At 45.4% G+C, this 26,568-nt stretch overlaps 1 protein-coding gene and 1 long non-coding RNA gene across 4 annotated transcripts in view; both read left to right on the top strand.

Annotated features, from left to right (window-relative positions):
- Positions 1 to 2,729: 2,729 nt before the first annotated feature.
- Positions 2,730 to 26,568, top strand: part of Sec11a (SEC11 homolog A, signal peptidase complex subunit) — a 41,882-nt gene continuing 18,043 nt past the window's right edge. For all 3 annotated transcript variants that reach the window (XM_076545867.1, XM_042278749.2, XM_042278748.2), the window contains exons 1-2: positions 2,730 to 3,070; positions 20,558 to 20,667. In XM_076545867.1, the coding sequence (XP_076401982.1) occupies positions 3,020 to 3,070; positions 20,558 to 20,667 (161 nt within the window). In that variant the 5' untranslated portion in view covers positions 2,730 to 3,019. The remainder of the gene's footprint in view (positions 3,071 to 20,557; positions 20,668 to 26,568) is intronic.
- Positions 3,077 to 5,993, top strand: LOC143267559 (uncharacterized). Its single transcript, XR_013042754.1, has 2 exons — positions 3,077 to 3,672; positions 3,752 to 5,993. It is a non-coding gene; the product is annotated as an uncharacterized LOC143267559 (long non-coding RNA).

Genomic DNA, 26,568 nt, shown 5'->3' with positions numbered 1-26,568 from the left:
TAATCTTCACCGTGGACTTGACTGCATTTAGAATCACCTCTGAGTATGCCTCTCAGGATGTTTCTAGAGAGGCTTAACTCAAAGAAAGTCCCGCTCTGAATGTGAGCAGCACCATCTTATGGATTGGGGTCCTGCACAGAACCAAAGAGGGAACCCAGCTGAGCACCAGGATGCATCTCTCTCTGCTTCCTGGCTGTGATGAACCCTGAGCAGCCACCTGAAGCTTTTGCTGTGATGGACTGTATCTCTCCCAATCATGAACCAAAACAAACCTTACTTTTAAAAATTTTAGCTAGGTGTGGTGGCACATGGCTTTAATCCCAGCACTTGGGAGGCAGAGGCAGGCAGATCTCTGTGAGTTCGAGGCCAGCCTGGTCTACAGAGTGAGTTCCAGGATAGCCAGGGCTGCACAGAGAAACCCTGTCTTGAAGAACCACCGAGAGAGAGAGAGAGAGAGAGAGAGAGAGAGAGAGAGAGAGAGAGAGAGAGAGAGAGAGAAGGCAGATAATCTATGAGTTCAAGGCCAGCCTGATCTACACATAGAGAGTTCCAGGCTAGCCAGAGAAACAGTGAGACCAGTCTCAATACAAAAGCAAAAACAAAACAATCAAAAAATTAAAAATATAGCACTCAATATTCTGATTTAATTTTCATGCAATTTTTTTAAGCTCCTGACCCATTTTTGTGAGTTGATAATACAATGTAACAATGAAATTTCATGTTTAGCATTTAATGTCTATGAAATTATATATCATATTAACTCCATTATTTAAAATTACTGCATTTACTTGGTGTGAGTGTGTGTGTGGTATGGTGCATGTGTGGAGGTCAAAGGGTAGGTTTGAGGACTTAATTCTCTTCTTCCACATGGATCCTGGGTATTCAGGTTGTGAGCCTTGGCAACAGCCCCCCACACCAACTACATTGTCTTTATTGGATAGTTATTGAGAACTACTATAGCACCAATACAATCTGAAGGAAGAAGAAAGATTTGGGCCAGTTTGATGGCCTGTGATCCCAGCATTCAGGAAGCTAAAGTTGGAGGCTTCCTGTGAATTTGAGGCCAGCCTGGCCAACATAGTACATTCCAAGTCAGCCAGGGCTGGAAAAACAAAAATATAAAAAAAACCAGGTGACTTTCAAATTTCCAAGTGCTGGGATTACAGGCATGCACCATCAGGCCTAGCAACAATGTAAATGGTTCATGTGTACGTGCATGCTCTTCTGTGTGCTGGCAGGTGTGCATGTGTGTATGCATGCATGCCTGTGGAGGCCAGAGGACAACCTTAGGTGCTGTTTCTAAGGTGCTGTTCACTTATTTAAAACATTAGAGGTTTATTTTCACTATTTTAAGATGATGTAAAAAACGATGTTTATGTGTGTGGCTCTGTGTATGTGCACATGAGTACAGACACCCAGAGTTCAGAGAGGATGTCAGATCCCTTAGAGCTGGAGTTATCGGTGATAGCGAGCTACTTGAGATGGGTGCTAGAAACTGAACCCAGGTCCTCTGGAAAAGCAGCCAGTCCTCTTAAGCACTGAGCCATCTCTCCAGCCCCTTTCCCTTTTTTGAGATTAAGGTTTCTCTTACTGACTTGGAACTTGTCAATCAGGCTACATTGACTGGCCAGTGAGCTCCAGGCTCTTTTTCTTTTTTCTTTCTTTCTTTCTTTCTTTCTTTCTTTCTTTCTTTCTTTCTTTCTTTCTTTCTTTCTTTTTCTTTCTTTCTTTCTTCCTTTCTCTCTTTTCCTTCCTTCCTTCCTCCCTCCCTCCCTCCCTCCCTCCCTCCCTCCCTCCCTCCCTCCCTCCCTCCCTCCCTCCCTCCCTCCCTCTTTCTTTCTTTCTTTCTTTCTTTCTTTCTTTCTTTCTTTCTTTCTTTCTTTCTTTCTTTCTTTCTTTCTTTCTTTCTTTCTTTCTTTCTCTCTTTCTTTCTTTCAAGATAGCCTCTCTTTATTTTGAAGCCCTGACTGGTCTGGAACTATGTATGAGGTCACTATGTAGGCTGACCACAAACTCAGAGAGATCCACCTTCGCTCTTTCGCCCCACCCCCACTTGTCCAATTCTTTTTTTTTTTTTTTTTTTGGTTTTTTGAGACAGGGTTTCTCTGTGTAGCTTTGCGCCTTTCCTGGAACTCACTTGGTAGCCCAGGCTGGCCTCGAAATCACAGAGATCCGCCGGGCTCTGCCTCCCGCCAATTCATTTTTAAAGCTTCCCAAATAAATAGCTTATTCACCTTTTTGGACCCATAGGATATTCTTGGAGCTCGTCAAGGTACATAAGAAATGGACAAAAGCTCATACCTACTTAATTTGACCTCTAGGTTGAATTTAAAATTGACAAGTTTATGTGAAGGGTTCTACTAGCCAGAATTGAGAGAGAGAGAGAGAGAGAGAGAGAGAGAGAGAGGTGTGTGTGTGTGTGTGTGTGTGTGTGTGTGTGTGTGTGTGTGTGTGTGTGTGTGTGTGTGTGTGTGTACACCATGCTTTAACAGACACACAGCTTTAACAGACACACAGCTTCCCGGAGCGTTCCGCAGCATCTTCAACCAGAGAACAAACAGCTAGCCAACACGTCGCGGGCCACACCCAGGACCCGGCAGTACGCAGGAAGACTGCTGGCCTCGCCCTGGTGCAGACTCGGCTTCCAATTGGCCAGCCGTGCGCAAGGGCCCGCCTTCTGCAGGCTGCGGGCCTATCTAACCTAGGGTCACCGCCTGCACGAGCAGCCGCGGGCTGAGCACGGGAAGCGGGCTTCGGCGGGTTCGGCCGGCGAAGGTCAGCTCGGGAGGTCCTCCTGCGACAAGGCCAGGCCGCGGGCTGTTCCAGCAGGCTCGCGAGTCAGGCTTTGTCCGTCCTTCGGCCCCCAAGGGGCGGGGCCTCTCTTGCTCCCGCCCCGGAAGCGGAAGTACAGACGCCAGGGGGTCCTGTCCACTGTGATCCCGGCCCGTGTGGCAGCGGTTCCTCCCGGCGATTCTATCGCGCCGTCTTGGCTGCTGGTTGTCGCATTCTCCATCTCACCATGCTGTCTCTAGATTTCCTAGATGATGTGCGGCGGATGAACAAGAGGCAGGTGAGCCCGGCCTGTCTCTGCCCGGTGCTTCTGGTCTGCTTGCCGTTGGGGGGCCTTGCGGAGCTCTGGGCCGGGTTGAGGGCCTGCGTGGGTCGGTCGCCTGAATGGATCGTGCCTTTCTTTGCAGTCTGTAGCCAAGGCCCCTTTGCCCCCATTCATAGCTCCAGATTCAGGGGACCGAGAGGGAAGGCGCGCCTTCGCCATCCCTTCCTCCCAAGAAGGCAGGGGACTAACTGGAAACTGTAAATGGGAGTCGGGGCTGCTGACTGTTTGGGATACCGTAAGGCGGTAGACTTCGCGTTTCCGGTGGGGTTCTGGGGAGGGCCACTGCAGGTCCCACAAAAGCCGTCTGACGCTGCCCTCATTTCAGTCACCTCTCCAGCCCCGCTGGCCCTCAGTGGACTTCATCCACTTGATTGGGTCTCTGAGCTCGGAGTTGAAGCAGGTATACATACCACTTGTGTGCCAGCTCCCTTAGCAGAAAGGTGACAGCCCTCCGAGCCTTTGACAGATGGCAGTGGCACAGAAATCTTGAAATTTAGGTCTCCTGATTTTTATCCTGAAACCTTACTCTCTTGGTCTTCTGGCTCATGGGCTAAAAGGCTACCAAGTGAGTCCCAGGAGAGGCGCAAAGCTACACAGAGGAACCCTGTCTCGAAAAACCAAAAAAAAAAAAAAAAGGCTATCATTTCGTTACTACAAAAGTTTTCACCTTTTTGTCTTCTGAACCAGGTGTGTCTGGTGATTACTTTTGCTAGCAATTGACCTTTTCCCTCACCTCTTTTTTAGCATTTAGTGTTAAGAATTGTCTCGACATGATTTTTTCTTTTTGGAATGGGGCATTTGTTTTGCCCTGGTTATAATTATCACATAGGAAAGTAGGTGCATCTTTTCCTAGACATACCTACACAGTTGTGAGACATTCCAGTCAGCTCACCCAGCAGCTGTCACCTAGCTGTATTTTGGGTGAACTCCTATCAGTGCTAGGGATGAACCCCAGGGCCTTGCACATGCTCATCACAGGCTCCCACAGAGCTGCACCCCTAGCCTTGAAAGACCTCATTTTTATTGCTTTATTTTGAGACAGAGTCTTGCTATGTGGCTCAGGCAGACCTCCTGCCTCAGCTTCATGAGAGGAAGATTTATAGATATATGTCACTGCACGGCCTTACTGGCTAGAATGCCTATCTATCCATCTGTCTGTTGTTACGAAGTCTCCATATGTAGCCCCTGCTGCCTGGAACTCACTCTATAGCCTAGGCTGGCCTTGAACTTGGAATCCTGCCTTTGGGTCTTGAGTGCCAAACAACCATGTCAGGACAAATAACTTTTTTTTTCTTCAAATGTAGTGCTGAGAATCATGCCTCGGACTTTTTGCAAATTAGACAAGTGCTCTGTCTAGGGAATTGATCTGTCAGTGAACTATAGCCCCATCTGGAAAGATTTTCTTTTTTTTTTTTTTTTTAAGAGATAGGGCCTCTGTGTAGGCCAAAGTATCTTGAAATTCAGAGATCCACCTGCCTCTGCTTCCCATGTGCTGGGATTGAAAGCGTGAGTCACCATGCCTGGCTGAGTGGTCCCAACTCCCACCCCACCTCCCTTATTCCATTCCTAGAAGAATAATTTTGTGTATGTGTGTTGCTGGGTATCATACTCAGGACCTTTTAGGTTCTTTCTTTTGTTATTTTGTTTGTTTGTTTGTTTCTGTTTTTTTGAGACAGGATTTCTCTGTGTAGCCCTGGCTGTTCTGGAACTCACTCTGCAGACCAGGCTGGCCTTGAACTCAGAGATCCACCTGTCTCTGCCTCCCGAGTACTGAGATTAAAGGCATGGGCCACCATTGCCCTGCTTGGTTTTTCAGGTTCTAAGCATGTGCTTTACTAGTAAACTACATCTGGAACCTTTGTTTTTAAATTTTTATTTAAAAAAAATATTTTATTAAGCTTTATATGTAAGAGTGTTTGTCTGTACATATGTATGTGCACCATGTATGTGCCTTGTGCTAGGGGAGGCCAGAGGAAGGCATTGGATCCTTTGGACTTGTAGTTGTGAGCTGCCATGTGGATGCTAGAAACCAAACCTAGGACTTCTGCAAGAGCAAGTGCTCTCAACTGCTGAGCTATTTCTCTAGCCCCTTACTTACGTCTTTTTATTTATTATGTAGTGTGTGTGTGTGATGTATGTGTGTGTGAATGTGGGCATGCACAAGCTACAGGGCACATGTGAAGATCAGAGGACAACTTTTGGGGGTTGGTTCTCTCCTACTGTGTAACCTTGTTGAGGCAGGGTCCCTCTTGTCCTGCCATACTGTGTATTCCAGGATAGCTGGTCCACTAGCTTACAGGCTGAATTGTCTGGCTGGTGCCCCTCCCTCCTTTTTAAAATTATATTCATTTTGTGTGTGCATATATGTGCATGGGTATGAATGTGTCATGTGACACACGTGGAAGTTAGAGACTGACTTGCCAGAAACAGGTCTTTCTGCCATGTGGGTCCCAGTGATTGAACTCAGATCAACAGGCTTGATAGCAAGCACCTTCACCACATTGATCGATGCTGTTGCTTGTCCCTGGATTTTTGAAAGACAGCCTTACTTTTAACCAAGCATGTTAGCACACATATATAATCCCAGCATTTGGAAGGCTGAGCCAGCCTGGGCAATATAATTGCAGGCTGGGAAAAAAGCACTAAATAAAAATCCTAAAACCAAAACCCATGGTGGTACACACCATAATCCTAGCACTTTGAAGGTGGAGGTGTGTTTGTGTGGGGGTGGGGAGGGTGTCAAGAATTCAAAGGCTAGAGGATGACTTCAGGAAGTTGGTTCTCTCCTTCATCCTATGGGTCCTGGAGATCCAACTTAGGTTATCAGATTTGGTGGCAAGCACCTTAATTCACTGAGCCATCTCTTTACACACCCCCCGCCAATATCACCTTTTAACTAGGGCTTGCTTAATTTACGAAGCCCAGATGTGTAGAGTTTATCTATTTCTGTGATATAAAACCTTCTAAAAAGATTAATGTCATGCCATTAACACTACATCATGGAAGGGGAATTAAGAGTGAGTTCCAGGACAGCCAGGGCTGTTACACAGAGAAACTCAAAAAAAAAAAAAAAAAAGATTTTAATAACTTTATCTGCCAAACTTTTTAAAAAAAAGTAATTATCTGAGCTGCTCCCACTTCAGTTACTATTTCCATATTAAGATATCATGGTAAACTTTATGTAGATCTATAAATGTAACTCTATCACTTGGATAGAAAGACTTTTAAAGTTATGCCCCTTTTTGTTTTGTTTTGTTTTGTTTTTGAGACAGGGTTTCTCTGTGTAGCCCTGACTGTCCTGGAACTCTCTGTAGACCAGGCTGGTCTCAAACTCAGAGATCTACCCGCCTCTGCCTCTTGAGTGCTGGGATTAGAGGTGTGTGCCACCACTGCCTGGCAAATTATGGTCCATTTTTAATTTCTTTTTTATTTATTTTATGTTTTTAATATGTTTTTATCTGATATAGAATCATATTACTTTCCCCTTCCATTTCCTTCCTCCAGCCCCTCCCAACTACCTTTCCTCAAACCCCTCACATCTCCTCCACTTTTAATAGCTTTTTTCTTTATTATCATTACATACCTATGTGTGTGTATGCACAAATAAATACAAACACAACCTGCTGAGTCTGTTTTTGTTGGTGGTGTGTATATGGCTTTAAGGCTGACCACTCTACATTGGACAACCAGTAAGTGGGCTTGTCCCTGGGAGAGGGCACTTCTCCTCCTCCCAGCAGCATTAGTTGCCTGCAGTTCTTTGTCTAAGGGTGGGACCCCTCAAAGCTTTCCCCCTTCCGCCCTAACATGCCCATTGTTCCGGTCTTGTTTATGAAGCTATTTCTAGGAGAGTGTTCCATAGCAGACTGCCTGGTATTCTGGCTCTTACAGTCTTTCCGTCCCCTTTTCTGTGATGTTCTCTGAGCCATAGATACAGGAGCTGTGATGCAGATGCATCCGTCAGTGCTGGGCTCCCCACCATCTGAGCGTCTCTGCAGCGCCCAGTTGGGGTTTTCTGTGATGGTCTCCATTTGCTGTAAGAGGAGCCTCTTTGAGGAGAGGTGGTAGCTACACTTGTGGCTTGTGCACAGAATCACCTTGCTTTTTTTTGTTTTTTCAAGACAGGATTTCTTTGTGTAGTTTTGGTGCCTGTCCTGGAGCTCACTCTGTAGACTAGGCTGGCCTCGAACTCACAGAGATCTTCTGGCTCTGCCTCCGAGTGCTGGGATTAAAGGCGTCCACCACCACCACCACCACCACCACCACCACCACTACCACTACCACCACCACCACCACCGCCCGGCCCATATTACTTTTTGAGACAGTTCTTCTCACTGAATGTGGAGTTTGCCCTTTCATCTAGAAAGGCAGGTCAGTGAGCCCCCAGGATCCATTTGTGTCTTCCTCCCCTACTGGGGTTACAGGCCAGCACCGCCATGTGCTGTGGTTGTTGGAAATCTCAGCTAGGACTCGGGATCCTAGTTTGCCCACTCAGTCATCTCCCCAGTCCCTGTGGGTTTTGTTGTTCCTGTTGTTTGTTTTTATTTGTTTGGAGACACAGGCTCCTCTGCAGCCTGGGTTAGTCTGCAACACACTGTGTAGCCCAGGCTGGCCTCACATTCATGTTCATTCTCTGTCAGAACCTCTCACATTTGGCTTACATTTTTCATTTTTTCTTCACAACGTAGTCTCCTTATGTTGTGTAGGCTAGCCTCAAACACACAGTGTCCTCACACTGGTCTCCCATACGCCATGATTATAAGCATAAGCCATCCTACCCAGCAAATTTAAACGTTTTTGTTATTTGTTGTTGTTATTATTTTGTTGTTGTCGGTCCTGCCCCCAGCTGAGGACCAAATCCAAATTTAAACATTTTTAAAAATATTAAACTTAAGAGCTGGGCATGGTGGTAGCACTTACCTTTAATACCAGGACTCAGGAGGCAGAAGCCGAGGCAGGTGAATGTCTGAGTTCAAGGCCAGCCAGGTTTACAAAGGAAATTCAGGTTAGCCAGGGCTACACAGAGAAGCCCTGTTTTTTTTTGGGGGGGGTGGGGAACCTGTGTGTGTGTGTGTGTGTGTAATGTATATATAATACATATAATATACATAATAATATTATATATACTATATATAAATTAAGCTTGAGTGTAGGGAGATGGCGATCCCTAACACCCATGTGAAAAACTGAGTGTGACAGCATGTGGCTGTAACCTCAGTGATGGGCTAACACAGGCAGGCTGGCCACACAGTCGAGCTGAAATGACAGGCTCTAAGTTGAGAGAGAGGTGCTCTCAAAGATTAAGACTGAGAGCAGTTGAAGACGGAGTGACCACCTCCTCTGTCCCCACGTGTGTGCCCACGTGGGCGAGTGCATCTGCACACCTGCACACACCACACAGAATCACACTTCTGCAGCATAGAGCACCAAGTTAAAACAGTGTTAAACTCAGTTTATAAATACCCCCCCCCCCCCCCCCCCGTTTAAAGTGTTTTTATTTTTGAGATTATATATATTGAGATTGTATGTAATTATATATTCTATAACTCCCTTTTTTCCTCCCTGCAAACCCTCTCATGCATTCCTCTTTGCTTCTTTCAAAGTCATAGCCCTTTTCTTGACCTGCGACATACAATAAGAGTATGTTTTAGGCAGCTCTCTGTGAATACAAGGCCAGCCTGGTCTACAGAGCTAGTTCCAGGACAGCCAGAGCTACACAGAGAAAACCCTGTCATGAAAAAAACAAAAAAATAAAAAGAAAAGAAAAGAGAGAGAGAAAGGAAAGGAAAAGAAGAATGTAGAAGTAGGTAGAGAGTGCAGCTCAAAGCAAAGTTCCACTTGTGATTTCCTTGTGATGGACCAGGGACGACACTAGTGCTTCCATGCTGATGCGTAACAGTTAAAGAATGCTTATACCACCCCTCCCCGCTAATAAAAATTTTATTTTCCCAATCCTATGTAAATATCAAACTTACTTTCTTTTTTATTTCACTTTCAATTTAAAAAAAGTAACAAGTAGCCAGGCGGTGGTGGCGCATGCCTTTGATCCCAGCACTTGGGAGGCAGAGCCAGGTGGATCTCTGTTTGAGACCAGCCTGGTCTACAGAGCGAGTTCCAAGACTGCCAGGGCTACAGAGGGAAACCCTGTCTTGGAAAACTAAAAAAAGTGTGTGCATGTGTGTCCCTAAATACATAAATACAAACTGCTGCTGGGTCCATACATAATGTTCCTTGTATGTGTCTGCTTTCAGGACTGACCATTTGGTACTGGGTGACCAGCTGGTGTGACAGTGGGAACGATTATTTCTCCCACTGTCAGCTTTCCTTAATTGCCAGTAGTTCTTTGTCTGGGGTGAGGCCTCATAGGCTTTACCCCTTTCGCATTAGCATATGTGTTGTTCAGGTCATGCTTAGGTGACCAGGCTGGTGAGACTTCATAGGTGATGCTTCTGACACAGTCTCACAGCAGACTCCCTGGTGTTCAGGCTCTTGTCCTCTTTCCCCTTTCCCAGGGTCCCTGAGCCTTAGGTGAAGAAGTTGTGTTGTCGATGTATCCGCTGGACCTGGTCTCCACACTCTGCATTTGGATAGGCTGTAGTTTTCTGTAAGGGTCCCTGTCTGCTACAGAAGAAGTGAGGGTGAGGACTTCATGTAGCCGTGGGTAGAAGAACAAATCTTTAGACTGCTGCTAGGGATTAGGCTGGTTATAGTTCATGACCCGTGACTTCACCAGCTCGGAGGAGTAGGCCAGGTCTCCAGTAGTCCCAGTTGTGAGTCCCCCTGGTTGAGCAGGTCATAGGTCCAATGAGAGAGCTGTTGGGGACCACTGAGGCGTGTGTGTCACCACTGCCCCCCTGGGGTTAACATGCCATGCTGGTCACTGCTGTGGTTTATGGTATTGGAACTGCTAGAACTGGTGGTAGCTTCCCTCATTTGGAAGCTTGCATGGTACCTTCTGTACCGTGAAAGTTAGTCCTCAGGAGGCGGCTTTCAGGTTAGATCCAGCTGGGGGTCTCTGGGCTCCGTATCCAAAGTGCATGGTGTCTTCACAGTAGGGACTTACCTTCTATCTCTGGGATTACCACCACCACAAACACCTTTTAAAGATAAAATTTCATTAAAAAAAAATACCTCCTGAGAACTTTGTTTATTCAGCACAGTTGATGGAGTTTTTGTAGAATGATTATAAATTTGAAAATTCTCTGTATGTCTCTCTGAGATAGGGTCTCACTCTGTAGCCCAGGCTGGCTTGGGACTCCCTATGTAGAACAGGTTTGGTGATTCTTGATGACTCTCCTGCCTCCATTTCCCAAGTGCTAGGATTATAGGCATGAACTCCCATGCTTGGCCTTGTTTGAGATTTCTTAGTGACTCAGGGATGTTGGCCAGGATGTGACTTGATCCATGCTTGAGCCCTAATAGCATCAATCTGACTCATCAAAGTTGCTTAACTCTCCACTAGTCATCTTTTCTCTTTGAACTTTTTAAAAACTTACTTTGTATTATCTGTGTGAATGTTTTGCCTGAATGAGTATATGAGCATTATGTGGTTTTCTCTTGGGTCCCTTGAAATTGCTTGTTTGTTTGTTTTAAAGATAGGTTCTTGGCCACCAAGGCTGGTTACAAACTGTACAGGGGAGGCTGGTCTCCTGATCCTCCAGCCTCCTCAGCCATCTCCGGCCTCCATCTCTCTTCAGAGTGCTGGATCACTGCCCTGTGCCACTGGGCTGCTCTGTATTTCTACCTAAGACAGGATGTCACTCCTTGGCCTTGGCTGGCATTGAACTCACAGAGATCTGCCTCCTGAACACTGCTATTAAAGTGCCGTGACTGGCAAGTGTAAGACCCTTAAGACTTGATAAAATCTTTTATTGTGTGCTTTTTAGAATTATCCAACTCTTTTTTTTTTTCCCCAAGACAGGGTTTTTCTCTGTTGCCCTGGCTGTCCTGGAACTCACTCTGTAGACCAGGTTGGCCTCGAACTCACAGAGATCCACCTCCCTCTGCCTCCCCAGTGCTGGGATTAAAGGCGTGTGCCACCACCTCTCAGCAGGACTACCCAACTCTTAATGGCTACCAAAATAGATATTTGAACTCAAAGTAACACTTTTCCATTGCCCTTATTAATGAAGTGACCCTTAGAGAGGAACCAGAAGCTCAGTGATTTCTCAGCTCTGGTCTTAACTGAGTACCTGCTGTGGGTGGTGGGTGGGTACATTACAGAATGTCCACGACTTCTGCTTTCTGTGCCACTACTCAGGAGTCAGTAGAGGGCTGTGTGTGTGCTTATTAGCCAAATGCTCTTCCACTGAGCTACACTCTTCGGTCTCTCTAAGTTGCCTAGGCTGCCTCAGACTTAAGATCCTCCTGCCTCAACTTCCTGAGTAGCTGGGATCAGAGGGCTGTGCCACCATGCTTGCTTGTTACGTGTGTGTGTGTGTGTGTGTGTGTGTGTGTGTGTGTGTGTGTGATTTTGAGACAGAATCTTATTGTGTAGTTGTCCTGGAACTAGCTCTGTAAACCAGGCTAGCATTGAACTCACAGAGATCCACCTGCCTTTGCCTCCCAAGTGCTGGGATTAAAGATGTCCACCACCATTGCCCAGCCACAATTATACTTTTTTTTCCTTGTTCTGTTTTCTTTTTTTTTTCTTGTTCTGTTTTCTTTTCTTTTCTTTCTTTCTTTTTTTTTCCTAATGTTGTTTATTGAAGGAGGAAAGAGGTCTTAAATACAGGCTTATAGCACAATGGGAGAACCTCGGAGGGCAGAAGTTCGCTACTGATGTTTTACAATTTTGCATCTAAGCTGTTAACGCCCATTATGCAGGATACACAGACAAGGAACTTCCCTTAAGCATTCAGGAGGGTGGAACCCAGCAGGGAATTAGCATAGGGAGGATATCAAGGTCAAGGTCAGCAAGCAAGGCAACAGTTACCCAAAACGGGGTCGAGGGCCCTACAGGTCCCCCTTTTACTAAAAAATTAGCTTCTGACTTAGGTTGCGTGGGACGACAGCGGGTCACCTTACCTGTCATGGAGACACCTGCCCAGGCCACACAGGTGCTCTGCCTTAAGTTGGTGAGCACCCCCCAGACATTACCCATCTCTGAATACTCATTATCATACAGGCTCAATCATGTGTGAGCTGCAGAGTTAACTGCTGCCAAAGATCTCAAAGTGGCACTGGGCTTGCAATCTGTGTGTTCGACATAGAAAAGACCAACAGAAGTCCTAACCCACCCATAGCCAGTAGGCTAAAGGCATCTGAGCCATTCTTTTCCTTAACGAGCCTTGCTGCAAATTGGAGCCCTTGTAAGATGGTATCCCAAAAGTAAGTGGAACTTGAGTTTATAAATTTATAATTTTCAAAGCCAATTGAAATGTATATAACTATTGAATTAAATTTATCATGCCCAATAGAATGAAAGATTAACTAACTGTGGTAGCTACTTTTGCTGCCAGGGTCTCCACTGTGCTAGCTGTAGTAAACAATTATGAAATGGTAATCCCAGAAACAGCAGTGGTGGCCGCCACTGCTATAACAGCAACAACAGCAGCGGCAATGTCAAATTCTCTTCTGGCTTGTGTGGACATCCACTGGCATGGATACAACTCCAGGAACATGAACCGCTAAGGCCCATTTTTCTTGATCCCAGCACGACTTAGGCTGGCAGCTCTTCTGGAGAATCCAAAAGCATGGCTACAGTTCCTAGGCTTATGTTAATGCTTGCCAAAGCTGGCCATATTGGGCTCTCAGTCCCCATTGGCATCGGAAGTGGAGAGTTTTTCATTAAGGCCCAATAGGTCTCTGTCATGTTGGGTTTCAGCAGCAGCCACAGGGCGCACACAGTGCTCAGGAATCTGAAGAGGAACCTCATTGTCCTGAGGAAAGACATAAACAGAGCCCTGGGCCAACACCAACACCAGATCGGGTCTCCTTCAAGTGCTAGTAGAAAGATCCTCCCATCATTCCAGAGGGTGCTTTGCAACAGGAGCCCTCCAGTGCTTATCTGCAGTGGATACTCCAGCAGAAACCACCGATAAAATATATAAAATATATAAAACAAGGGAAAGAATAGAATGTGGAGAGGAATGATGAGTCCCCAGTTCCCCCTTTTTTTACTCCAGCAAGATATGTTTGTTTGGCTCCTTTTTAAACAGTTCAAATTTTTCTTTTTTTTTGTTTTTGTTGTTTTCATTTTTTACTTTTTCAAATTAATCAATTTATCCACCTTTCTATTATCAGCTTGATACAGTATGTGTTCCCATCTTAATTGTGAAATGTTTCATTGAGGCTTGCTCAGTAATTGAGTAAAACCAAAACTTATTATAAGCCATAGTCGTCCTAGGGTCCCCCATGCTATATATATATAGTCTCCATGGTTCTGTGGGTTGTAGTCTGATTGTTCTTTATTTTATATCTAGAATCCACTTATGAGTGAGTACATACCATGTTTGTCCTTCTTGGTTTGGGTTACCTCACTCAGGATGATTTTTTTCTAGTTCCATCCATTTGCCTGCAAATTTCATGGTGTCATTGTTTTTCTCTGTTGAGTAGTATTCCATTGTGTAGATGTACCACATTTTCTTAATCCATTCTTCAGTTGATGGGCATCTAGGTTGTTTCCAGGTCCTGGCTATTACAAATAGTGCTGCTATGAACATAGTTGCACAATTATACTTTTAAGCATCCAGAAATCATTGTCTGTCATTTGAAACTGGGAAATCTAGAGTATAGCACTTATAAAGCTTAAAAGGCTTCCTCCTCCTCCTCTTCTTTTTTAAAGATAATTTATTATGTATACAACATTCTGCCACTATGTATGCCTACACGTCAGAAGAGGGCACCAGATCTCATTACAGATGGCTGTGAGCCACCACGTGGTTGCTGGGAATTTTGCTACTGTTGCTCAATATTTTGCATCTTTAACCATTTTCTCTGTGGACCTAAAAGCATTATTCATTCCCATCAGCTTATGTGACTATGGGAAGAAGAGCAGTGTAGCTCTTCCTCAGTAGAGTTGTCTTCTGACTCGAGGAGAACAGAGTCCAAACACAGGCATTTACAGGGACAGAAGCTGCCTGGAAAACAGTCGCCTCGTTTCCTTTCTGTTGCTGTGATAAAACACCAACTGGAAGGCGTTGTGGGAAAGGGAAGACTTATTTGCCTTACAGTTCCAGGTTACCAGTTGTCACTGAGGGAGGAACTTCAGCCCCTGACCACACCACGTCCAGAGTCAGGAGCAGAGGGGTCGGGTGTCTCCTGCTGCCTGCTCACTCCCTCTCACCAGCCCCTCCCACTCTTCTGCGGCCAGGGCCCCTGCCCAGGGAATGGTGCTGCCCACGGTGGTTTCTGTCAGCTGGCCATCAAGACAGTCCTCCACAGACACCCCCACCTGACAGTTAGATGGAGATAGTCCTTCAGTTGAGGCTCCCTTTTTGGGTGATTTCGGGTATGGCAAGTTGATGGTTAAAGCTAACCATCAAGTGTATGTTAGCTGGCACAGTGTGGTTGGTGAGAACATTATTAATAACAGATTTATTATAGAAATAACCTTTCATATTGTGGGAGAAGCTACATACATGAGAGTCTAAAAGAAGTTAGAGAATCAGAATTGTCATTACTGGGCTCAGTGGCCACACCCGTAATCTCATTACTCTGCAGCAGGAGGATTACCATGTTTAAGGCCAGCCTGGGCTATATAATGAGACTCTCTCGGGAGAAAATGGTCACCAGCGAGCTCTTGTGAACCTCTGGTATGTACAGGTGGGTAAGTCCACATTTCCCATGGACCTGAGTCTGGATGTGGCTACTGGAGCAGGGCCGCAGAGGAAAGCAGATGAAGCCCATAGAAGGCTGTTGCTTTTGTAATCTGTCAGCCAGAAGTAGACCCAGAGCTGCGGAAAGCAAGGGCGAACTGGACTCTGGCAGTGCCTCCCAGTGCCCTCCCTCACTGTAACCACGTGACCTTCAGACATGAGCCCAGCTTCCCTTCACCTTCCCTGAGCTTTGGCAGGTTGCCCTGTGGGGCAGATTTAATGCCGAACCATACAGCGAAGGGCGCTGGGGAGCTGTGTTGATTTACCCAAATTAACAGAGTACAAAGCTGCTGCAGCCTGCCCTTTGTGCCTTGGCATCTGGTCCACCTGTCTGACCACAGCTGTCATCAAGAGGAAAGCAGGGATGCTGCTCATAGAATGTAACCTTTGTACCATGGTTGATCACGTGGCCAGAGCTGCTTTCGTCTGCTCTGCGCAAAGATCTAAACTGGCCATAGTTCCTTTCCTGATGCGGTGACTCAGACCTTTGCCACTGAAGGACTAGGCTAGTGTCAGAGTCCTGATAGAATTGGGACATTGTCAATAACTTTTATGGGAACCTAAGAGTTCTCAGGATCTACTTTTTCCAGTTAGACTTCTTCCTTCACATGTTGTAGACTTTCAGTTTCTTCCTGATAGTCCAGACCGGTCATCAATCAACTCAGTTTCTTGCATTTTGATTCAGTGGCCTGAGGAGCCCATAGTACTCCTTAGCTTCTAGTTAGTGGAACCATTGTGTTCCCTAAGAGAGTTGTACCTGTCTCTTTTGGGAATTAAAGCCTTCAAATTAGTAGGTGTTAGAGAGTTTTGAGCATAGGAAACACTGTCAGGTCGTATCTTAAGTATTCCTTTAAAAATTTTTAATTACATTTATTTATCCCCCATCTCTATCTTTGTATCTCTGTCTGTTTCTCCCTCTCCTTCTCCCTTTCCCTCTCCCCCCCTCCCTCTCCCTCCCTCCCCTCTCTCCCTCTGTGTGTGTGTGTGTGTTGCATGGTGGTGCACATATGGAGGTCAATACTTCCCTACCATTTGTGTCCCTGATTGAATTCAGATCATCAGGTTTGGCAGCAAGCGCCTTCACATGTTGAGACATCTCATTGGCCACTGGCCTAGTGAATTCTAGCTACAGAATGTGTTGGTTGCTGTTTCAGTACATGTAACTCACTGGAGGATATTAGACATTACTCCAGCTCCACAATACTGAGTGCCATATAGCCGGTGTCTTACCTCCCAAGTACTGAAGACAACGATGACTTCTTAACAACTAAGCTTTTACCGTCAGAAAAGTCCCCGCAGTATATTACTTTTGTAGGTATATCCTATACACTCTGTTGTGTTGTATTTTATTTTCATTCAGTTTTAACTGCTTTCTGTCGGGGGGACGCTGGTTAAAGTGTATGCTAGGCAAACAAGAGGACCACATCTAGTATTCCCAGTACCACAAAAATGCTGAATGCTGGATAAATGTAGCGGTGGGCTTGTAATTCTAGTCTTGGAAGGTAGAGACCCAAGGAGATTCCCTGAGCACCTGGCTAGCAAGAGTAGCCAGGTCTGAGCTTTGTGTTTGAGAGACTGACTCAAAGAATAAGGTAGAAGAGCAACTGAGGCAGATTCCTGTAGTTGGGGATGAATTTGAACTTATGATCCTCCTGCCTCCAACTCCCCAGTGCTAGGTGGACATTGTCATACCCAGCTTATGTGTAGCTGTGGATCTAACCCAGGGCTTTGTGCATGCTAGGCAAGTAAGTACTCTACCACTGAGCCCAGCCTGAGGTAATTTGGGGGATAGGGTCTCACTCTGTATCCAGACTGGCCTGGAATTGGCGTTCTTCCTGCTTTAGCCTCCCAGATGCTAAGGTTACAGACATGCTCTACCTTGCCTAGCTGAACAGAGCTTAAAAATGAATTCTCTTTTCTCTCTCTCTTTTTTTTTAAAATTTGAGATAGTCTCGTGTAGCCCTTCAGCTGGCAGCCTCCCCCCCCCCCCACACACACACCTTGGCTGCCCACTTCAGGGATGACAGGTGTGTGGCATGCTCGATGTTTTCATTGGACTTAATAATCTTCTTTTATAGTTTACCCTTGAACAATGAGGAACATGCTGTTCTGGTCACTTCTTAGAAAGGGTGATTCAGTTCTGTGGTGTTATTGTGCACATGTCACAGTTTCTTACTAATAGCGTGGTGTGGCCAAATGGAATGAGGTTGGGGAACTTCTTCTGCCAATCCCAGGCAGATAACAACACTTTTTTGTTAATAATTTATACCCCTAAGTATTCGCATGTAGGGTGAGGAAGCAGTAAGTAAGAGCGGTGTGTTTGACTTTGGAGTGAGTCTCTTGGCAGGTTAGAATAGAGGGAAAAGGAGTAAGAGCATGGGATGCCCTGATCACATAGGACATAGCTTTCGAATGCTGCACTTCTGTCTAGACCGACTTACTAGTCTTTTTCAGGAACTACACTGTGCGGGACTCTGACCTCTCTGGGTGCTATTAGCTAGTCAGCTGACAGAGTCTAGAATTACCCGAGGGTATGCCTGTGGGCTTACCTTGACTGCATTCATTCACTGATGTGGAAAAGCCCGTTTTAATTATGGGTGGGACTATCCTAGCCAGAGGAGAGGATAAATGGAGAAAACCAGCTGAATGTTGGGCCAGCTTTTTTCCTCTCTGCTTCCTGGCTGTGGATGGAATGTGACCAGCTACTTGAAGCTCCTGTGTCTTGACTTCGCCACAGTGATGGACTGTCCCTTTGAACTGTGAGCACTAATAAACCTTTGCTACTTTAAATTGCTATCTTAGCACAGAATCGGGAAAAGAAACTTAAATACTGAAAATGTAGGCGACGACCTTGATTAGCCGAATCAGAGTAAAGCTCCTCTAGTCAGTGTGGTGTCTGTGGAGAGGGGGGACCAAGGTAAATGGGAAAGTAACTTCTTACAGAAACATAAATCTTCATTGTTTAAAAGTCGTTTCTTTTTTTAAACTTCATTTTGTGTGTATGAGTGTTTTGCCTGCATGTGTGTATAAATGTACATGTACTGTGTGTGTGTGTGTGTGTGTGTGTGTGTGTGTGTGTGTGTGTGTGTGTGTGTGTTGCCCATAGAGGTCAGAAGAGAGCGTCTGATATCCAGGAACTAGAGTTACAGACAGTTGGGAACCACCATGTAGGTGCTGGGAACCGAACCCTGGTCCTCTGGAAGAGCAGCCAGTAACCACAGAGCCATCTCTCCAGCCTCAAACCTTCAATTTCTGTTACTGATTAGTTCTTTAAACAGCAGTTGTAGGCTGAGGCATGTAGTTCACTAGTGCCTGCTTTAGTACACGTCAAGCCCTGGGTTTGATCACTAGCACTGCAAGTGAATTAATAAAAAATTAAAGAGCAATCATCAAGCCAGGTGCAGTGATGCACCTCAGTGGTTCTAGCTGCTCTTGAGGCCAAGGCCAGAGGACCAGGAGTTCGAGGCCAGCCTGGGCAACATAGTCAGACTCTTGCCCCACATACAATAAAAAATTTTAAATGTAATATGAAAAAGTGGGTAAAGGGTGACTAGGTACCAAGACAAATGAAAGGGTAGGGCTAGAAAGTACTAGAAGAAACCTTCCTATTAAGTTTAGATTACAGAGAACCTTAACTATAAGGCAGATAATATGGGCCTCCAAATATTTATGGTATACCTGGACATATAAAAATAAAGGTTTTGCGCAAAGTTACACAGAGAAACCCTGTCTCGAAAAACCAAAATAAAATAAAATAAAAAAGTTTTAAAAGTATGAACAGTAAAAGTTCAGCTTTACTATTTAAAAAAAAATTAGTTCAAGCCATGTATGGTAACACTTACCTGTAATCACAGCACTCAGAGGCAGGAACATTAACCCAAATTTAAGACCAACCTGATCTACTTGACAAGTTCTAGGCCAGCCAGGGCTACATGGCAAGGCCTTGACTCAAAGAAACCAGAACATCAGAAAGCCATTTAGTCCCCAGTACTGCAAAAACAAACAAGTTGTACGTGACAGATGGTCTATGAGACAGCTAACCTAGGTGTTGGGCCAGTGAGATGTCTCTTCCCCTCAAGACTGATGACCTCAATTTGAACCTTAGGACCCACAAAGTGGAAGAAGGGAAGCACATCCCCAAGGTGACCTCTGACCTCCACACGTACTCTGTGGTATAAGTCTCCTTCCCTCAACCTACAGAAAGGAAAATGGCATGGAAAAAAAACAGTTGGGAAAAGTCCATATTAGGAAAGACTAGAGACCTAACAACCAAATGTAATGGGAAGCTTTTTATTGGATCCTAGTTCAAACCCCAAAAAGAAAGGGAGGAAGTCCCAACCATAAAGGATATTTTGCATGGTGGTACCTACCTATAATCCCAGCACTTTGGAAACTGAGGCAGGATCATGAGTTTCAAGGTCAGCATAAAATACATTAAATCCAACATTGAGAGGGCTGGAGAGATGGCCCTGACATTTACTGTAGAGCCATCTACAGTTTACTTGTTTCTCTTACAGAGGACCCAGGTTCAGTTCCCAGCACCCACATGGTACTTTATAACCATCCTTAATTTTGATTCCAGGACATCTGACACCCTCTTTTGAACTCAGAGCATCAGGCACACACAATGTGCTCAGACATGCATGCAGGGGTGAAACATTCATACACATAAAGTTTAAAAAGACTAACTTTGCCAGGCGGTGGTGGCGCACACCTTTAATCCCAGCACTCGGGAGGCAGAGCCAGGAGGATCTCTGTGAGTTCAAGGCCAGCCTGGTCTACAGAGCGAGATCCAGGACAGGCACCAAAACTACACAGAGAAACCCTATCTCGGAAAAAAAAAAAAAGAAAAACCAAAAAAAAAAAAAAATCCTATTGTGGTGCACACCTACGGTAGCAGCACTTGGGAGGTGGAAGCAGATCTGGAGTTCAAGGCTAGTTCCAGCTACTTGGTTTGAGGCCACCTTGGGCTACATGAGACACCGCTCTAAGAAAAAAGTCTCAGGACTTCAGCAGCCATAGTGGTACTACTTTGAAACTTTAGGGGGTTTGTTTGTTTTGTTTTTTGTTTTTGGTCCTAGAACTCACCATGTAGCCCGGGCTGGCCTCAAATTCGTGTAGTACTGCCCAAGTGTAGTACTGCCCAAGTGTAGTACTGCCCAAGTGTAGTACTGCCCAAGTGTAGTACTGCCCAAGTGCTGGAATTGTAGCCTGGATACCGTGCTGGTTACTTGAAACTTAAGAAAGGTTTTCCCTCGCATTTATTTATTTTGATAGTTTAATGGTGTGGTACTTTCTTTTTCTCTTCCTTAGATGTATTTATTTTTGAGGTGGTCTTCTGGCCAAGGTAGGCCTCAAACTCAGTAAGTAGCCTGATAATGATGGACTTTTTACCTTCCTCCTGACTCCACCTCCTGCATGCTAGGATTATAGACATGAGTCACCACGCCCGGTCTTCTGCAGTGCTGGGGATTGAACCCTGGGCTTTGCACATGCTAGACAAGTACTCTACCAACTGCTATATCCCTGTCTTGGCTACTTGAAACTTTTACATTAATAGCTACTATCATTTACTTGCCTGAGGGAGAATAATAGTGGATCTGATTTCTTCTCTTTGTTCCTACAGCTATACTACCAAGTCCTAAATTTTGGAATGATTGTCTCCTCGGCACTAATGATCTGGAAGGGGCTGATGGTGATAACCGGAAGTGAGAGTCCAATTGTAGTGGTGCTCAGGTAACACTGTTCTTCTTCAAAACAGAATTGCTGGGGTTACTTGGGAGAAAAATAGAGGTATTCAATCAATAAATAGTTGTATACCAGTTCCTTAGAAACTATTACCTAGGAGAGAGCCCAGAAGGAAATCGGTTTCTACTCAGTTGTAAGAAATACCATGGGAAGTGTTTCCATTCTGAACCCCAAAGGACCCATATCCTTTTCTTTAAAAACAATTGTTTTTAATTATACGTATATGTGTGTGGCGGCGGCGGGGGGGGGGGGGGGGGATATGCATGCGAATGCAGGGGACCAGAAGACAAACAGGTGGTTATGAGCTGCCCATTGTGAGTTTCAAACTCAGGTCCTCTGTTCGAGGAGTTTCTCCAGGATCCTTTCTACTCATTGGTTGCTATGTGCTGAATGTGGTGGCTCATGCCCATAATCCCAGCATTCAGGAATGAAGCAGGAGGATCAGGAGTTCAAGGCCAGTCTTAGCTATATATGGAGATCATGGGCAACCCGGGCTACATGAGAAGGCTGTCTTAAAAAAAAACAACAACACAAGGTTGCTATGTGGACTTTGTTTTTGGTTCCCCCCCTTAAGAAAGTGTATTTCATTCATTGTACTTTTCCCTCAGATTCTTCTCTCTTTTTGCTCCTTAGTTTGCAGAGTATCCGAGGCCTGGGGCTTAGTTCATTAGGCTGCATAGGCCTCCAGTGAAGAGTGTTCCTGCATCATGTATTCAGTGCTGGCAGCATCACTAATTATTTCCATGTTTTCTCTTGACCTTTAAATGTCATTTCTAAGCTGGACGCCAGGAATTTTGAAGGGAATAATACCATCTCTTGGTGATAATACTGAATTTTTTTCCACCTTGTTTCCATTCCTATCTTTGCACTATAAATCTTACTGACTTTAAAATCTAATTTAGCAACTAATTTTTGGAAATTACTATGTGGTTATTTAATTGAATCATTATGGCTCTGTCTTAGTTGGGGACTTACTTTGTAACTCTCAAGTCCTTTCTGGAGCTAATACAGTACAATTAGGAAGGGGGTGCAGCTGTCCCGTTGTTGAAGTTGACTTAGCTGCCTTCCTCTTTAGGACTTACGTAGGCATGAATGATGTGCAGAAGCAGTAATTTTTAATAGACCCGCGAGACCGCCACAGTCACTACCATAAGTGTGCCTGCCATTTCATAAGGCTCTCCATTCTTGGTTGAGTTTCTATGGTAAGAATGTTAGAACAGCCAGGCGTGCGTTTTAATTCCAGCACTCGGGAGGCAGAGCCAGGTGAATCTCTGTGAGTTCAAGGTCAGCCTCATCTACAGAATGAGTTCCAGGACAGGCTCCAAAGCTACACAGAGAAACTGTCTTGAAAAACCAAAAAAAAGAACAAAACAAAACAAAAGAATGTTAGAATGTTTGCCTTTCTTCCTTTTTAAACAGTTTTGCCTGTGCTGGCATTGAATTCATGATCCTCCTACCTCAGACTTCCAAGTGCCGAGATTATAGGTGTATAGCAACCATATCAGCTACCATCATTTTTTCTTTTTTACCAAGTCCCCTAGTCCAGTTCCCGATTATCCCAGCGGTCTCAGTCAGCTCCTGATGGCTAAAGAAACTCTCATGGGAAATAGCCCCAGCAGGAGTCTCCCAACGGAACTTCCATGATCCAAGCCCTGCACTTCTCCCAGTAGTGTGGTTGGTGTCTTCCCTTAGTGCTGGAGGGCAGCACGGATTGAAGCTCTACTTCAAGATTGGAACATAAGACCACGTTAAAATGGGGCAGTACTCTGGACACATGTTTCCAGTGTTGGGGAAGCCTAGAGACCACCCTGTGTGCTAGGCGAATGCTCTGCTGCTACATGACCCCTAGCAAAATTAAGGTAGTGCTTTTGGTTTGGGTTTTTGAGATAATGTCTCACACTATTTGAGGCAGGGTCTTGCTGTGTAGCCCTGGCTAGCCTGGAACTATGTAGACCAGGCCGGCCTTGAACTTGGAGTGATCTTTGGTCTTCTGCCCATGGACATCATCCCCAGCTAGGTTGTTGTTGTTTTTTAATATTTTTTAAGATTTATTTATTATGTATACAGAAGAGGGTGCCAGATCTCATTACAGATGGTTATGAGCTACCATGTGGGTGCTGGGAATTGAACTCAGGACCTCTGGAAGAGCAGTCGGTGCTTTTAACCTCTGAGTCATCTCTCCAGCCCATGTTGTTGTTGTTGTTTTAACAACTATGTAAAGGCAGAAAAAATAAGCTTTGAGCTTGATGTACAGTCCATGCATTTAATCCAGTACTCAGGAGGTAGAGGAGATTTTCAAGTTTAAAGCCCATCAGCTCTATCTATATATTGATGTCAAGCAGTGTCTTGGGGAAGAAAAAAAAAAAGCTTTGCCTATTACCTGAAATCTCAGTTAATATAATAAATCATGTCAGAGAGTTTTATTCCCAGAATCTAGCAATTTCACCAAAGCCCTAAAGGTAAGCTCAGTTTGCATGAATCCTCCTAGGCATATCTGACCACAGGTAGACATTAAGGTCCTTGAAGTTCAGTACCTCTACTGAAGAGAATGAAATCTGAAGTAACCCAGAAGAAACTCACGGTGTTCCCCTCCCCTTCCGGCTGTGTCATGCTCTCTCATCTCAGTGTTGGGATGTCCTCTCAGTGTTGGGATGTCCTCTCAGTGTTGGGATGTCCTCTCAGTGTTGGGATGTCCTCTCAGTGTTGGGATGTTCTCTCAGTGTTGGGATGTCCCCACAGTGTTGGGATGTCTCCTTAGTGTTGGGATGCCCTCTCAGTGTTGGGATGTCCTCTCAGTGTTGGGATGTTCTCTCAGTGTTGGGATGTCCCCACAGTGTTGGGATGTCTCCTTAGTGTTGGGATGTCCTCTCAGTGTTGGGATGTCCTCTCAGTGTTGGGATGTTCTCTCAGTGTTGGCATGTCCCCTCAGTGTTGGGATGTCCTCTCAGTGTTGGGATGTTCTCTCAGTGTTGGGATGTCCCCACAGTGTTGGGATGTCTCCTTAGTGTTGGGATGTCCTCTCAGTGTTGGGATGTCCTCTCAGTGTTGGGATGTTCTCTCAGTGTTGGCATGTCCTCTCAGTGTTGGGATGTCCTCTCAGTGTTGGGATGTCCTCTCAGTGTTGGGATGTCCTCTCAGTGTTGGCATGTCCTCTCAGTGTTGGGATGTCCTCTCAGTGTTGGGATGTCCTCTCAGTGTTGGGATGTCCCCTCAGTGTTGGCATGTCCCCTCAGTGTTGGGATGTCCTCTCAGTGTTGGGATGTCCTCTCAGTGTTGGGATGTCCCCTCAGTGTTGGGATGTCCTCTCAGTGTTGGGATGTCCCCTCAGTGAAAGCTCTTCCCGGCCACAGAATGGTGAATTGCCTTTTCTCTGAAGATCTCCCCTCCTGTCAGTCGGTTTTTCTTTAGACCAGGTCTTGCTGCTTGACTCAGGCTAGGCACAAACTCAGAGCTTCCCTGCTTCTGCTGCAGCTTTTTTCTTACGTTTCTTCCTTTTTTTGGGGTGGGGAGGGAATTGGTTTTGTTTTCTTCCTTCCTTCCTTCCTTCCTTCCTCCCTCCCTCCCTCCCTCCCTCTCTCCCTCCCTCCCTCCCTCCCTCCCTTCCTTCCTTCTTTTTGTATAGTTCAAGCTGCTTGAATTCTATATGTAGTCAAGCATGGCCTTGAATTTCTCTTCCTTCTGCCTCTCTCCCAAGTGCTAGGCTTCTAGGCATCTGCCAACATGCCCAGTATGTAGTGCTGGGAATTGAACTCAGGGTTTTTGCTTGCCAGGCAGGCACCCTGCCCGATTAGTCTGAGTCCCAGACCCCAATATATAAACTTTTTATTGCCTTTATTTATTTGTGGAAGTGTATAGATGCACATGTGCCAAGATGCACGCGTAGAGGTCAGAGGATAACTTGTGGGCATCAGTTCTTTCCACCATGTGAGAACCAGGGATTGAACTCAGACCATCAGACTTGGTAGCAAGAGCCATTTCTCCAGCACCAATGTATGCATTTTTTAATGTGTCAGTTAAAAAACTAAAAGTGTCGCCGGGTGGTGGTGGTGCACGCCTTTAATCCCAGCACTCGGGAGGCAGAGCCAGGCGGATCTCTGTGAGTTCGAGGCCAGCCTGGGCTACCAAGTGAGTTCCAGGAAAGGCGCAAAGCTACACAGAGAAACCCTGTCTCGAAAACAAAACAAAACAAAAAAACTAAAAGTGTCATTGAATGTGGTAGCTCATACCTGACGTTCAAGCACCTGGGAGGCTGAAGCAAGAGGATCTTGAGTTTGGTGCCGACCCGGGCTACATTATTCCAGCCAGTCTGACTAGTGTGACCATACCTCTTCTGGCCTCTGAGGGCACTAGGTGTGGTATGCACACAGCACACAAACATACATGCATGCTCCCATGTGAAACACCAATACAGCTTTTGCTCATTTTTTTTTTTTTTTTTTTTTTTAATGTGTGGCAGTGCATACCTTTGATCCAAGACTCAGGAAGTAGAGACAGAAAGATCAGATATTCAAGGTCCTTCTCTGCTACATGTCCAGTTCAAGGGCAGCCAGGGATACATGAAACCCTGTCTCATTTTAAAAGGGAAAAGGGAAGCAAGTTTGGCGTATTAAAAGTGTAATTTAGCTAGGTAGTGGTGGCGCACCCCTTTAATCCCAGCACTTGGGAGGTAGAGGCAGGTGGATCTCTGTGAGTTCAAGGCCAGCCTGATCTACAGAATGAATTACAGGACAGCCAGGGTACACAGAGAAACCCTGTCTCAAAAAACAACACAATAAGGGGTGTAATTTAATCAGATATTAGATTTACTATTAATTCATTTAATGTTTAAACAATTTTCCTCAGTTTTATTTTATTTATTTATTTATTTTTATTATTTATTTATTTATTTATTTATTTATTTATTTATTTATTTTTCGAGACAGGGTTTCTCTGTGTAGTTTTGGTGCCTGTCCTGGATCTCGCTCTGTAGACCAGGCTGGCCTTGAACTCACAGAGATCCTCCTGGCTCTGCCACCCGAGTGCTGGGATTAAAGGGGTGTTCCACCACCGCCCGGCTAGTTTTATTTTTTTTAGTGATCCTTGTGAGCTGGGTGTGTAGTTCAGTGGTGAAATGTTTACATAACATGAGGAAGGTCAGGATTTCACTCTCCAACACCACAAATAATAACAGAATAATAGTGGTGATAATAACATTTTAAATGGTCTCACTACGTGTACTCCCCCCCCCCCCCCCCAAGACAGGGTTTCTCTGTGCAGCCCTAGCTTGTCCCGGAACTCATTCAGTAGACCAGGCTGGCCTCGAACTCAGATTTCTGCCTGCCCCAGCCTCCCAAGTGCTGGGATTAAAGGGTGTGCCATCTTTGGGCAGGGCAGCCATACTACATACTTTTTAATATTTAAAATTTCTTTTGCATTAGTCCGTTTTCTTGTTACTATTTTTAACTTTTATTGTTTTATGTGTATAGGTGTTTTGCCTGCATGCATGTCTGTGCACCACTTCTGTACTTGGTGCCTGTGGAGGTCAGAAGAGGCATCAGATCCCCTGGTTAGAGAGGGTGTGAGCTGGCATCTGGGTGTTGGGAATTGAACTCAGGTCCTCTGTAAGAGCAGCTCTTTTTTTTTTTTTTTTTTTTTTTTTGTTTTTTTTTTTTGTTTGTTTTGTTTTGTTTTTCGAGACAGGGTTTCTCTTGTGTAGCTTTGTGCCTTTCCTGGAACTCACTTGGTAGCCCAGGCTGGCCTCGAACTCACAGAGATCCGCCTGGCTCTGCCTCCCGAGTGCTGGGATTAAAGGCGTGCGCCGCCGCCGCCGCCGCCGCCGCCGCCGCCGCCGCCGCCGCCGCCGCCGCCGCCACCGCCGGCCGTAAGAGCAGCTCTTAACTGCTGAGCCAT

Source organism: Peromyscus maniculatus, chromosome 1 (assembly GCF_049852395.1).
Source record: "Peromyscus maniculatus bairdii isolate BWxNUB_F1_BW_parent chromosome 1, HU_Pman_BW_mat_3.1, whole genome shotgun sequence".
Taxonomy (NCBI): domain Eukaryota; kingdom Metazoa; phylum Chordata; class Mammalia; order Rodentia; family Cricetidae; genus Peromyscus; species Peromyscus maniculatus.
The sequence above is the reverse complement of the archived record's forward strand: the minus strand, read 5'-3'. Positions and strand labels throughout refer to the sequence as shown.